The 15,393-nt window shown below is 41.4% G+C and overlaps 1 protein-coding gene across 2 annotated transcripts in view; it reads left to right on the top strand.

Annotated features, from left to right (window-relative positions):
* Positions 1-1,344: 1,344 nt before the first annotated feature.
* The window catches only part of pcf11 (PCF11 cleavage and polyadenylation factor subunit), a 28,676-nt gene continuing 14,627 nt past the window's right edge, over positions 1,345-15,393 (top strand). The window contains exons 1-7 of one of the 2 annotated variants that reach the window (XM_023969155.2): positions 1,345-1,712; positions 4,088-4,213; positions 4,667-4,849; positions 5,119-5,334; positions 5,597-6,582; positions 7,661-7,838; positions 14,739-15,354. In XM_023969155.2, the coding sequence (XP_023824923.1) occupies positions 1,473-1,712; positions 4,088-4,213; positions 4,667-4,849; positions 5,119-5,334; positions 5,597-6,582; positions 7,661-7,838; positions 14,739-15,354 (2,545 nt within the window). In that variant the 5' untranslated portion in view covers positions 1,345-1,472. Of the gene's footprint in view, positions 1,713-4,087; positions 4,214-4,666; positions 4,850-5,118; positions 5,335-5,572; positions 6,583-7,660; positions 7,839-14,738; positions 15,355-15,393 lie in introns of both variants that reach the window. The other variant, XM_023969154.2, reaches the window with a different exon arrangement.

Raw genomic sequence — 15,393 nt, 5'->3', positions numbered from 1 at the left:
AAACAGACAAACTTCTCCTTCCTGCCATTTACCATCCAATTTATTTTACGTACCTCGACCACTCCATTAATCTTTTTCATTAGAGCAATGTCGAATTCTTCTGTACTCCAGAATGACTCGTTTGACAGGTGCCCTGCTTCGTAAATCGAAGCACAACACATCATATCCATCAATTTGCGTGAGATCCAACATGTTTCTTCTGACCAACAGATACAAAAAAAAATCCACTTCTAGTGATTTTCACAGATTTAACTTTCTCCACCAGTTTTGATATTTCAAACGGATCCACGAAGTTTGGCATATCTTGTTTACCCCAAAACGTATTCTTACTATATAAAATCGGGAGTCTGCAGAAGTAGATGTATTTTTTTGAACGAATGTCCATTTATCCTTATTTCCACCGCTATCAGATTCAAGCTACAATTCTGCTTCCACCATCGACCTGGTCGCAGCGGCGCTTTCGTGAAGTTGTCAGCTAACATGCTGTCCAAACCACCTGCGTTGCTTGCGAGAGCATTGTAAAATAAATGTACATGTTATTCAATAATTTCATCCAAACTGCTCACGCTATTGCATAGCCAGGTGCATAGCTCGCAAATCCTGCCTCTCCCAAAGATTTGTTATAACTAACCCAAGATAGACCAGAACCTGTAATTTCCAATGGGAGAAAATTAATCATAGTGGGCAGAGCCAAGCACGATCTAGTGAGATCATATTGGTTCATTCTAGCATTTACTTGCTTATTTCCGTTAGGGAACCCCTACTCTGTGAAGTGCGCATGTGCAATAACTCAATTTACCCATGCACTCCTTCTAAACAATGCAATTGTTACAACATTTGGCATAGGGTAAAGTCTACTAGATGCAACCCACTATGTTACAGATTCTAGTTTTGGAAACAGAAAACTGTATGGATATCAAATGTTTGATCAATGAGAAAATGTGCAGAATCTCGGCCCAAATTCATCTCGCTCCACTATCTATCTCCACTATCTCCTAGGACTATCTCCTAGCAACAGCGAGCTAGCTAAATAACCATAAATATTTCGACCCCTCCCCAAATTCATATAGTTTGTTTGTTTTGGTACTTTAACCTGCGAGTCATGGACGCTGCTGGAGGACAGACAAAACAACATGCGCACGCGAGAAGCCGGTTTAGTCAGCATGTAATCCATCTATTATGCAATGCATTCGAATTTGATTGGCTAACCGGAGATGTTAACATTTTGACCAATTAGGTTGAATGAATGAGTCGTTCGCAAAAAGTTCACGCGCACGCAACTCAAACTATCCAATAGGAGGACACCAACTGAGGCTGTATAAAAATTATTTTGTATGACGCGTTTAGTTGATCGAGTTGCAGCCGCCATCTTCTGACATAAAAAAGAAGAGTGGAAACGTCGATTACAGATGTAAAGGGAATACAAATAATTCGTAACGAGTTGGAAAATAAATATAAAGTCAAATGTGTTTATGGACTGCCTCGTAATAAATGGTTATGTTTCTGATAAGATTGGTTTAGTATTTGATCGATCACACATCGCAAAGATGGACGACGCGGCGAGGGAAGATGCCTGCCGAGAGTATCAGTCCTCCCTCGAAGATTTGACATTCAACAGTAAACCTCACATCAACATGCTGACCATTCTGGCAGAGGAGAATCTGCACTTCGCCAAGGATATCGTCGCAATAATTGAAGCACAAATCACCAAGGTTTTTATGAATATAGAATTTTCAATTTCAGCTATTAACTTCGATGAAGAAAGCTATGTGTAAGCTAACAGTAGCCTTGAAACAGCTGCCCATGGCAACATCATGGCGGCAACACTGTTGAATCGCTGTTCTTGGTGTGGCGACATAACGTTGGCTAACGTTTCTTGTCAACAGTACCAGTTTCGTTTCAACAAAATATTAACGTTATAGCAATTAATTTCATGCTGATTACATTTAGAAAGGTAATGTAACATTACCTACGGCTAGCTAATGTTATCCCCTGAACTAGCTAGCTAACGTTAACATGTCATTTCGGAAAGCCGATTGTCGTTTGCTAGGAAATTATTCAGAAATTCAGTCGCCAGATCAGAGTAACGTTAGGAAGCCACCATTATTTGTCAAATCTTATATAAAGACGTTATGCTGTGGGATATTTTTCACATTTCAGAACTTAACGTTATTTGGAAACACGTTAACGGTACCGAAACCGAATCAAATATGGCGACATGACGGAGGAAACTTAATGTTGGCTATTTCAGTTAGCTAACGCTAGCATGCCAGTGCAAAGCATTCCACAAGTTTGACAGGTTTACACACGTGGTTTGGCCACATCAATTGGCAAATTTAAACCAGTACACACTGGCCTACCTAACAATGCAAAATAGTTATTGAATACATTTAGGCCTTGTTTCACTTTCTACATAAATTACTTGAACCAGAATCTGGTACAGGATACGTTGAATATGGGGAGTCTCCTTTAAGGCCATGAAGCAGATTTTCAGGCTTAATAATGTCAAAAAAAAGTCCGCTACTTACCAAATAATGGAGGTTCGCTGAGCAACTATTGTAATCACTGCCGTTACGGCTGGTATGTACTTCCACAAAATTTGTAACCGAAAAAATGTATCGTGTGGAAAGAAACTATTGTTTTTGAAATCCACCTCTTGTGCACCTCCAATAAAATAACTAATTACTGCCATGCACGGGTCGATCGGCTGATCCAGTAGCAGGAAAGATAATCTGTTTGTAACTTCAGGTGGCCTACAGGCCTAACGTTACTGCTGGTAAGTTATTGTTAGACAAAAGTATCTAGCTAGCTGAAGTAATAATAACAAAACAAATAATAGGTACACACAGATGCAGACCGAATATGTAGCTGTTGAAATTTAGAATAGTGTCAATAGTTTTCTTGTGAAAGTAAACTGGTCTCTTTCAATTTGACTTATCAGCTGCTTTTGATATTATCTATTTGAATTTTGAAATGTCAATGAATGGTAAAATGTGATAATAAAAAATATGAAATATGCTTTTTGTCTTTTTTATTTCCCAGTGTAATTTATTGGTACAGAATCAGATCTCTGGTTATTGCCTGATTGGTGTTCAAATCCGTTTTTGATCAATGTGATGATCATTGTCACTTATCAGAACCAAGGCGTTCACCATTTATATGGGAATGTCTATTGGCTTAAATGCAGTATATTTGTATAGTTTGAATTATTTTGTGTTTTATTGACATGTGAATTGGGTTTACAACTGAAATTGTCATGTTTACTCATGACCATTTATCAAGTAAAGTCCTAGTGATTTGCTTTTCATGGCACATTGTTCATGGCACATTGTTCAAGACTTATCTTGCAATTGCACATTTTAAATGAACCCACCCCAAATCCTGCTCTCTTCTTGTCGACCGCCTCTTAGTGTGTTACATCCTATTTTTGTTCTAAAAGGGAGATAATACTTCTTCAAATGGACTGCCCCTCAGAGTGGGATGTTATAACAGTGACTTCATTCAATAAAACGGGAACGGTACATGGAGTGATCTCTCTGCCAGAGACACTCTTTGGAGGTAATAAAAAAAAAAAAAAAGGAAAACTTTAACCATTTCTTCTGGATGGACAAATTTTTTTTTTTCTGCACCCAATACAAGACACAAGTAATAGTTGAACAAAGTACTTTTTATGGACATTCAATGTTTTGTTCGAGAATGAAGATACTTTTGGACTGGTATTTTCCTAATGGATTTTTTTTTTTTTTTCACCTTGATCCTGTAACCGGTGCATTGCACAACAGTTCATGTGAAAATAGACAGATTTTTGTAACAGTTTTCCCCCTACATGACAATTGTTTTTCAACTGTTTTTTCCTACAATACATTTTTTTTTTCATGCCACGGACAATCAATTGATTTTGACATTTTTTAAAAATAACTTTGCAATTATTACCCAAGACTGACAAGGATTTTTTTCCTAGCCCAAACACTTCTTACGTGTTAACTTTTTGCTTAACTAATACATAATGAATGTGATGCCTTTTATCTGAAATGTTGGTATTAACCCCTGTTGTTTTCTAAACTTGTTGAGTTTTCTATTACCCTAGGCTCCAGCTGCCGAGAAGCTTCCAGTTTTGTACTTAGTGGATTCCATAGTGAAGAATGTTGGAGGCGAATACCTTGCAGTGTTTGCTAAAAACCTAGTCACTTCATTTATATGTGTTTTTGAAAAGGTATATACTACTTTATATTTTTGTGCATTCTTGAAGATTAATAAGCACCTTTTATAAAATTAGCTGACCACTGTACTGCTTGCTTTTAATGTCTAGTCTCTTCTATCTCTTTCCTTGTATAATGCATTTTTACTAATAAAATGGTGTTGGTGTGGTTCCCCTTTGATTTGGGGAAGTGCTTGATTTGGAAAATATCCAAGTCATTAATTGTCTTTGCATTAAAATGCAGTGTGGTATACAGAATGTGTAATATTTCACACTGTTTAACAGTTAATACAAAGCACCTTCGTTAGTGTAATTAGACACATTTTCCAAGTGCCTTCTTGATCTTGCCTGAATTCAATGTACTGCTAAACTATAGGCCTTTGAAGGTAGAATGTGTTAGTTTGTGAAGTACTGTGCTGCAGGTCTTTGAGTTGAACTGTGGTCCAAGCTGTGTCCTCTGTTTTGTAGGTGGATGAGAACACTAGGAAAAGTCTGTTCAAATTACGCTCCACCTGGGATGAGATCTTCCCGCTGAAGAAACTCTATGCTCTGGACGTGCGAGTCAACTCTCACGACCCGGCCTGGCCCATCAAAGCACTGCCCCCTACTGTGAACGCCAGCATTCATGTCAACCCTAAATTTTTAAAACATGTGAGTAAACTGTCTGTGTATCTGTATGTGTCCGAGAGGAGGATCTGCTGTTCTGAAAGCATCTGTGGATAGAGGAAAGTAGAAACTGCGCCRAAGTTATTCAAGTTTTGCTGTTTATTGCACAACCTTCGTGACAATATGATCCATAAAGTAAAAGACATCCTGACCCTTTGCAACACTGGACATTTCGACATTTCTACACAAACACACACTCCGCTACCTGTCGACCTGAGTCCTTCCCATCCCTGAATGTTTTCTCCCCGCTCTAGCCTGAGGAGGTGACCTCCCCTAGGGCCCTGTCCCCCGCACCCCTAGTCCGTGCCCCAGCCCCTGCTCCCCAGCCTGCAGTGGTCCCCAGCGTCAGTGAGAAGAGCATCACCCAGGAGCAGGTGATAAGGCAGCAGCTGCTGGCCAAGCAGAAACAGCTACTGGAGCTACAACAGAAGAAGATTGAGCTTGAGCTGGAGCAGACCAAAGCACAACTGGTGAGACTCACTATTGTACCCATTTCCCCCTTTTGAAAATCTAATTTAAATGTTTAAAAAAAAAAAAAATAGGTTTGGTCCTCAGGGTGAATGTAGACACTTTCAGAAGTGTTGGTGTTTTGTAACTTAAACATTTAAAATCTATTAATAATACAATTTTAAACAGGTAGGTTTCTGTTATATTTTCTTCGTGTCTTCTGGTGCACTGTCTCGTTTACTAAACACAAGATGTTCTCAGTCCTGCCCCTCTTTTACATTTCAGGCTGCTAACGTGGTGCTGTCAACTCCAGCAATAGTGCCAAAGGCCACCCTGCCTCCCTCTGTCATCAAACCCTGTATCCCCCCTGTCTCTGACCCCAAACCCCCCACCAGGGACCCCCGCCTCAACCGGGCCGGCCCAGGGGCCCTCCAGGCCAAAGAATCAACCAGCCATAAGAAAGAAGGCCACGGTATGGGAGGACCAGCACACACACCGGAGAAACAGCTGCCAGAGCGACCCGGCAGGCCCGAGAGGACACGGCCCCCCAAGAAAGAGCTTCTAGAAGTGAAAACCAAGTCCAAGTCCCTCTCTCCCATGGCTAAAGGGGTGCTTGGGAAGAGCAAGCACTATGAGGCTGAGAACGTGAAGACGACAGCGGACACCACGGGCAAGAAAGACCCCAGGCTGAGGAAACATCTCCATGACAAGGCCGAACCGAAAGAAGAGGTGAAAGAGAAGAAGAAATGCACTGATAAGGAGAAAGAGCTGGATGAGGCAGTGATGAAGGCATCAGGCAGGGGGAAGATGGCCAACGGCACAGTCAGCAAACCGGAGCGTGAGAAACCGGAGCCTGTAGAGAAACCGGAGAACCAGATCAGAGGGAATGCCAGGACCAACGCCAGGAAACGCTCCCGTTCCCCCTCGCTGCACCTGCACTCACCTAAGAGGAAGACTGAGAGGAGGTCCCCCAAGAGGAGAGCCAGGAGCATTTCCCCCTCTCCTCCTTTACACAAACCTGGGAAAGGAGGGAGGCAGTCAGGAGGCAAGCACTCCTCTCACCATGAGGACTTCCCCCAGCACGGGACCACCAGAGAGGAGAGGGTAACCCCCAAGAAGAGCTCGTCTGAGCCCAGGAGAACCAAGAGGCCGGCTGAGGAGAGGCCGGTTGAGGCCAGGGACACGCATTCCTCCCCCCGCACTACCTCAGAGGGCAAGGAGACCAAGGAGAATGCCAAGCGCTGGAGGAGTGGCTGGGAAGAGAACAAACAGTGAGTAGGCTGATATATCCTGTGAACTATCTGTCTTCCAAATGGGCCATGGGGCTCTGGTCAAAAGTAGTAAACTATGTAGGGAATAGGGTGTTATTAAGAATGTACCGAAGTCTTGATATTGGTATGTTCTCAGTCTGCTGTGTACTAGTATATGTGGCATCACGTCAGTGTATTCTTATCCTCGCCTAATGGTATTTAGTGCCTTGAAAAAGTATGTGCCCCCTTTAAAAAAAATATAAAAAAAACTTTATATTTTGATATTCTCTATATTTTTGATACTGAATGTTATCAGATCTTCAACCAAAATGCCATTTTAGCTAAAGGGGACCCAGGTGAACAAATAACATCAATAAAGTTATGCAACATCCAATTCCCCAGTGTGAAAAAGTAATTGCCCCCTTACACTCAATAACTGGTTGTGCCACTTTTAGTTGCAATGACTGCAACCAAATGCTTCTTGTAGTTGTTGATCAGTCTCTCACATCGCTGTGGAGGAATTTTGGCCCACTCTTGCATGCAGAATTGCTTTAACTCGGCAACATTTGTGAGTTTACGTATGAACTGCTCGTTTCAAGTCCTGCCACATCTCAATTGGGATTAGGTCTGGACTTTGACTAGGCCATTCCAAAACTTCTAATTTGTTTCTTATTAACCATTTTCATGTAAGACCTAACCTAATATTAGGTTTTGGTTAAAGGTCTAACATTCGGTATCAAAAAATATGCAAAAATAGAGAATTATAAAGGGGGCGAATACTTTTTCACGGCACTGTATCTGCCTCTGAACCCCAGACACATATAGTCAGCTTGTTATCTGGTGGTGTTAGTTAGGTTAGGGTGTGTCCCAGATAATACAGGTACAAGGCGTGTTCTCACTCCTAACCACTGCTCTTACATGTGTCTGCATATCTGTGTATTTTTGTACTCACAAGACTGAGGCAACGAAGGGGTGGTTTCTCAGACAGATTGGGCCTAGTCCTGGACTAAAAAGCGTGGTCAATGGAGAATCTCTGTCGTCGGGAAACTGCCCACATTTATTTAAAATTGTCAAATAAATTAACTAATTCCTTCATCAGTCTGAAGTTGTCGTCAGAGGAGGCTCATGGGAAGGCGGCAGGTCCTCCACAGAGACGGCCGTCATACTCCAGCAGCAAGAGACCTACCACCCCCAAACAGCATCGCCTTAGTGTCGATGCTAACCTGCAGATCCCAGAGGTGCTTCACTCTGCCAGCAAGAGAGACCTGCTCAAAAAGGTACACCCACAAAAAAACATGGGCCTATCTCCTCAGCTTTTCCTCCCCACAATTTGAGTAGGTAATAGATGCCGCATTTAATTGCAAAGTATACAAGGGAGAATTGCTCAAAAGGTATGCCTCAACACAGGTGCTTCTTAAATGGCCTGTATAGTGCACTGCTTTTGACCTGGACCCATAGGGCTCTGGTCAAAAGTAGTTCACTATATAGGCAATAGGGTGCCATTTTGGACGCAAAAATGGAAATAGAATTATGTTATACACACACAATTTAATCGAATTGTAAGAACATCCCCTCAGCCTTTTCCCACCCTCATGTTTTGTGTCGGGAATAGGTTCAGTATTTTTTTGTAGTTCATTGTATATTTATCAGGGTGTGTTTCGGTCCTTAAATGAAGTCTTAAATGTCTTAGATTCCATTTTCAAAGGTCTTAAAAAATGTGATGGAGATGATTAGTGTTTCCATATTGTGCCGCTGCTTAATTGTTCCCACCATGGCAAATTTTGTAATTTTTTTAAATAATACTTAAAGCGCACTTTCAAGATGTTTGTTGTTTTGGTTCGGAAGCCATTATTTGGTCGACAGCAATGTTCATTAACCTGCTTCCTGCAATGAAAGTATCTGCCCTGTCCCGGTTTCGCTGCTGGCTCTCACTCCCGCTCCCCCCTTTGCACACGACGTGAAGAGAGAGATGCATTCTGATAAGCGACAGCATACTGACATGACAGTTGAGCTACATTTTGAAACGTAATTGCCAGCAAGACAGTTTCTAAAACAAACTACTGTTGCTGTTTTCAAAAGGAGGAGTCTCAGCTTAATGTGAGTAATAATTATTTCTTAACTGTCAATAAAGGAAATAACACCACTTTACAAACAGTGTAGTTGATGATACAGAGCGAGCCATTTGCGTTGAATAGGCCTACACCAAGTAGCCTATATAGGCCTACCTATGGAACATTTTTGTAGGATTACATTTAATGTTAGATCAATTTCACTGCCATCTAGCAATACTATCCGATTTAGAGTTAGCAATTTAGATAATGTGTTTTGAGTTCCCACTTCCTCAGTTGGTAAATCATGTAGCATAGGCCCTACAGGCATAGCCTCGGCCAGGGAACTAGTTTCAGCCGCTGGACGATTTTTGTCGAAACTAACTGAAAATAATTTGAATAATTTGTACACTGTCAATTGACTACAACTAAGCCCCAAAATAGATTGTATTGTAAAATAACAATTTCATARGTTGATTACATTTTTTTTGTGGGAATACATTTTATTTAGGAAATATGTATTTTTAGCTGAATCCCTGGTGATTTTAGTCTTTTTGTCCAAAACGCATGCAAGCAAAATCATTTCTAAAGAGCCCAAAATATCTGATTGTTCTGGATCCCATTTAGACATGTTGCACATCAAAATATCCAGCATTCCCTGAACCTGTTAGATGAAACGGCTACCTTTCATGTCTTACTTGGCACTGGAAAAAAGTCTGTCTAGAACCCTCCCGCTTAACTACCTTGCTTTGAAGTATAGCCATTTGATACCTGAATGAGGGAATTACTTTATTAGACTTTTTGGTTGTAGGCTAATGTATGTTATAGCACAGAGTTGGCCAAACTCTTTGGCTCAAGGGCCACATTGAGCTTTTCAAACCACGTGAATGGTCACATACTATATACTTGACAAAACATTTGAAGCCTTTGTTCACCTTGACACAACTACTAATGTACTGTAGGTGTACACATGCTGCTAAGATTGCAGAACCATTCTGTCACTGTACCATCTCTACCCTTAGAAAGTACAATCAGACTCAAAGTGCAAACTTTTGTGAAAAAAGGTTTGACTGGAGACGTGTATTAATAGGCATATGTGATAGAAACAGCACTTTTAAAATAAAAAACATCTCCATTACTAAAGTACAATCTGAATGACACAAATAAGAGCAAAAACTATATAATTTCAGTTCCTATTGAAAAGCCTGTTTGACCGCATATTATGGAACAGGCATATAGCTAAAACGTTTGGCTTCGTGATATGAATGGAGATAGATGAAATCCGATTTACTGAACAGTTCTCAAATAATCTCAGCCAAATAACATACAATCTGAGCCATTGTAGTAAGTGTTCAATGTCAAATGAATGGGGGCAAGGCCAGTGTCCAAGTGCATTACTGGATAGTGCTGTAGTTCTCACATACTTTGTCTTGTAGTCTTTTTAGGTTTAGGGAGCCATCTGTTTGCTCCACGGTATAATTTTTTTCCCCAAGCAGGCAGACACTGTTGTGTATGTCTGAGCCTCTGGGTTGTCCAATCATCGATTCCATTGCAAGAAGTTCCTCTGTTATTTCAAAGTTATCATTCATTCCTCTGACAAAAAAATGTAAAGCCGTGTCTTCAGCCGTGTCTTTGTCAGTTCTCTCATCCAGGGCGATAGAAAAAAGATTGTAGCCCTCCGTTTTCTTTTTTAGCTCTGAGGTAAGCGCCTCGCCTATCACTTACACACGCCGGTGATGGATCGGTGTGATAAGCACATTTTCTCCACTATCCGGACAAAGTATGTTAGCAGTCTCCACCATAGTCTCAAACTCCTCTTCGGTGAAAGGCTTTCTTTGCGTTGCAATTTTATGTGCCACTATGTAACTTCCCTTATTTACCGATTCTTGAGTAGAGGACAGTTTGGTAAAAATATTTTTTGGGGCTTGCACGTTCAGAGGCCTAGCTTGCCTTTTCCTTGGAGGACAGATTGCTAGCGTAGTTATTAGCATGCTGGCAATGTTATTTTTTTTACTGGGGTTGTATTCCTTCAAAACGGTTTTACTTTCTTGGCATATCAGACTGCTTTCTGTCCCACATAAGTGAAAAATATTTTTGATTCCACTGTTCTCTTTTGACGCACCAATTTTTCATGTCAGTGTTGTCTAGCATGGACAGTGAACGTAGATTCGAATTGAGAGCGTAAGCACCGAGTGACTGTGAGTGACTGTCTGAATGTATGCCTAATACCAGCAGCTGCAAGGCTACAGGACCATCTATCTGAGTTTTTGTATAGCATGGAAGAAGTACATTTTAGGGCAGAAAACGCAATTGAAATAAAAAGACACGTTCATTTTTAAAATGGCTCACCGGCCGCATTGAAGTGCCTGTAATTTGCCCCCTTCTTATAGCATATTACCTCTAAGAGAGCTACTGGGTATATAGAACAGGGTTTCCGTTAGCTGGTAATTGCTAGCTTTTGCCCATAAAGAAATGGTTTCTGATTAATTGGCTGGGAGAAAAAACAATGGTAGGCAGGCTATTAGCGCGTTACCAACCACTTTACAATGCGAGCTGGAGGCAGTATGCATTTTGAAAACATATTTTACTAAATATTATGAGGTATGTCTTACCTTGCTTGAAAATCCAACCATAGAAAGGTGCAGGCAAATATTTTAGAAAGACCTTTATATGCAGCGCTTGAGTTTCAAGTTTGGGGAAGCAAACAAATTATCTTACCATTTCTACCGATCTGCGTGTCAGTTATGATTTTCATTGAACAGTTTCATTTCAATAACATTTTTGTTTTTCAAAATCATTGTCAATGGTTAATCATAAATCTTTGTTAAAATTCCACTAATGCGAGAGCACCAGTCTTTGCCATATGGACACACTGATATACCATGACCATTGGCATCTGAATGGCCTAAATGAGCGCATGGAACTCAGATGGCTAATGCAGCCGTTGGCCTATAACTTCCATTATCAACTAAGTAAAAGTAGCCTACATAAAGCCGTCAAGTAAATAATACAGAAAATATACTGAGAAATTCCACTTCTTTCAATCACATTTATCTCTACTCTGCCTGTTTGATTCCCTTTCTATCTGTCTTGACTTGAGATATGGCTAGTGAAGTGCAACATTGTGTCAACTGGATCTGTCCTGTAGCTGTCTCTTGCGAGCGTGCAACATTTATTAACTAGCCTTATTCTGGTCCCAGAGTTTCCCATGCCATTTAGCACTGGACAGACATCTGTTTTTGCGCAAGGGAAAGATGTATTTTATGACCGTTCCATTGGATATATGTGATCATTAGATTATATTTTACTCCTTCACACAGGGACTTGGTGGTTATCAAGGAGGAGATTTTTGGAAAGATTTTTCAAATAGACCTACTGTGAGGAACTATTAGGCTATCATTCGCAATGGCTGTTAAACATTTTTTTGATTTTGTTGACTTACTGTGTGAGGTGAAGAAAACATTTCTGAGAAGCTTATTAGTGGTGAACATGACGGTCAGAAATCAAACATCCCAAATGGGCACTAACCTAGAATTGCGCGCAGCAGGCTAGCTAGGCTACTTCTATGCTTGCTCAGGCGCGCATGCTCCCTCAACATTAACAAGACAGAGAAACCTAACCCATGCTCATTGCTCACATGGAGCACTCCAAACAAGACCATGAAGAAATGTACAATTCGTAAATTATTCTGAAATAAATCAAAACTTGTTTCTCAAGTGTAGAAGGTTGTGAACTCTGCAAACAACGTTTCCACTCTGAGAATGAGAACAGTAAATGACTGTAGGCCTAATTTAAGTGAAAAAATATATGTAACCAAATGACAAGGATTAACAGTTCTGGTACATTTACTACTGGTGACAAATGTAATAGGGAAATGTATATATATATATTTTTTAAATAAACGATCAAGAGCCAACAATTCACATGAAACAATGAACCCGCAAGAATTGTCGMGAGACAGCTGAGAGGATGCATTCTGGAGAGACGCCTATAGGCTATCTTTGCCACAAACCCCTTCCCTTTTCAACATTTTAAATTATTTTTAAGACACATTATCTTCACACATTTTAGATGCTTTTCACTGACAGCCGCAACTCAAATCAGCTAGGCATTTTGCCATGCGTGCTATCTAATGACACTTCCTCATGACGTTTCTTTCGTTGTCCAGAAGCCAAATGCATAATCCTAGTCATATTAGCAACCCTTCATCCTAGTTGTTGCATCTTTAGAGTAACCTCAAATTTAGAAATAGGGTGTTCACCGCTGTCATACCGCCCGCATCAGGTGCATTGTTTATAATGGTGTTTCCCTTTTTCCTGCGAATTGCAGTTTGCCATGTTTTTTGTTAAGATGAATCACCAGAAGTGTGATTTTGGTGTCATTCTGAGCAGCGTGGGTGGATGCTCTGAGTAACACACCCAATGCAGATGTGTCCGGTACATTTCTCTCATGGCCGGTATATTGAAATCTTTCAGGTCATGTTGTCCAGGGCAACATTTCCTAAAGGAAACCCTGGTGTAGACTCCAGCCCTACTCTCACACCAGATTCTACAAATCAACTGCTCCACAGGACCTTGTTAAGCTGACTCGGGTGTGTTTTAATAAGCAGTGCTGGATTAAAAGCCTGCACACCCAGTGACCTAGCTCTCCAGATGGAGAGTTGACCACATGTTTTATACAGTAACCATGCTGTAACTTCTTATGGGCAGGTGGGACGGTAGCGTCACACCTGGCCAACATCCGGTGAAATTGCAGAGCGCCAAATTCAAAATACAGAAATAGTCAAATTAAACATTCATAAAAATACTAGTGTTATACATCGGCTTAAAGATTAACTTCTTGTTAATCCAGCCGCTGTGTCAGATTTCAAAAAGGCTTTACGGCAAAAGCATACCATGCGATTATCTGAGGACAGCGCCCCGCTTACAAAAGCATACAAACATTTTACAACCAAGTTTAGGAATTACAAATGTCAGAAATGGCGATTAAAATTAATCACTTACCTTTGAGCTTCATATGGTTGCAGTCACGAGTCCCTGTTACGCAATAAATGTTTGTTTTGTTCGATAAAGTCCCTCTTTATGTCGCCAAAAACTCTGTTGTTGGCTCATTTTGTTCTTCCACTGGCTCGAAGGCGGTCAATACATGCAGACGAATACATCCTAATAGTACCGGTAAAGTTCGTCGAAACATGTCAAACGATGTTTATAATTAATCCTCAGGTTGTCTATTGTCTAAATAATTGATCATATTTCAACCCGACAATAGCGTCTTCAATAGAAAGGAAAAACAACAAACGGCGCGCAATCAGTCATGCGCGCAAACTAGCTCTGGTTCATTCTAGGAGTCCACTGAAAGAATGGTCTCATTCTTCCTCATTTTTCAGAGTATAAGCATAAAACAATGTCTAAAGACTGTTGACATCTAGTGGAAGCCATAGGAACTGCAATCTGTATAGGCATTCAATAGAAAAGAACCCACATCAAAAATATCCCACTTCCTGGATGGATTTTCCTCAGGTTTTCGCCTGTCATATCAGTTCTGTTATACTCACAGACATTATTTTATCAGTTTTGAAAACTTTAGTGTTTTCTATCCAATACTACCATGCAATACTACCATATCTAGCTTCTGGGCCTGAGTAACAGGCAGTTTACATTGGGCACCTCATTCATTCAAAATACTGCTCCCTACCCAAGAGAGGTTAAGTAATTTTTTTCACTGTGGCATTGTTATGGTATTGAGTATTATTATACTAAGCTGGCATTGGTATGAAGCCACAATTCTGATACTTCATTTGTGAAGTTAGTTATTGATTAGCCCATTGGGTTAGCCTAAACAAATGCAGATGGGCAACCCAACCCCATGCTTCAGCCATCTATAGCCAAGCCACTATGCTACTACATCCATTAAGCTACAGGAGAATGCTCATTGCTAAAATGGTACACCTGCCTGATAATGAGCCATACAGGCGATAGCCTTTGAAAGAGCCAACATGCGCTCATTTCTGGAAAGGAAACTTAGCTGTTGTGTGTGCACACCTCAAAATTTGTATCAAATTGGGACAAAGTGAACTTCTTCTACTAGATAATAGATAACTTAATCTTCTTCTTCCCTTTCTCCCTGTAGGCCAGTAAGCGTCTGGAGAACGGAGAGATCAGCCATGATGACTTTCTGAACGTGGCTCACCAGATCAAGCAACTGTTCCAGTACCAGGAAGAGAAGCAGCGAGGAGGAGACTCCTGGGAGGGCTCCAGTGAGGATGGCCACGGACATGCCCACCCACACCACCTCCCACCAACCAGGAAGAAGCCCCTGCTGGCCACACCCACAGGGGGAGTGTCCTCTGGGGCGGACTTGTCCGACGCGGAGCTTACCTACTATGAACACAAGTCCAAGCTGAGGAGGACCCAGGTGCTGTGGCAGCAGGAGCAAGGAGGGAAGGGCTGGGACGGAGAGGACAGCCAGGAGGAGGGAGAGGGGGTGCTGGGGAGGCCCGGGGAGGGCCCTGGGGGTGCCAAGACTGAGGTTAACAGGGAGACTAACGCCCTTCCTTCAGGGATGAAGTTCACCAGGCTTCCTAAGGACAGGCTGAAGGAGGTAGAGGAGGAGCAGCCCACCCCAGCAGCCATCATCCAGGAGTACAGCCACGGCAACGAGTTCCCCAGGCTCAAGTCTCTGCCAGGGCTACGCTTCAGGAGGATACAAGACCCCAGGGAGTCCACCGCCACTGACAGACTCAAAGGCAAGTGGAGTTTCATGTCTAATGATGGGACTATTTTAT

Source organism: Salvelinus sp. IW2-2015, linkage group LG23 (assembly GCF_002910315.2).
Source record: "Salvelinus sp. IW2-2015 linkage group LG23, ASM291031v2, whole genome shotgun sequence".
Taxonomy (NCBI): Eukaryota; Metazoa; Chordata; class Actinopteri; order Salmoniformes; family Salmonidae; genus Salvelinus; species Salvelinus sp. IW2-2015.
Note: the sequence above shows the minus strand (reverse complement) of the source record. Positions and strands in the feature narration are given on the sequence as shown.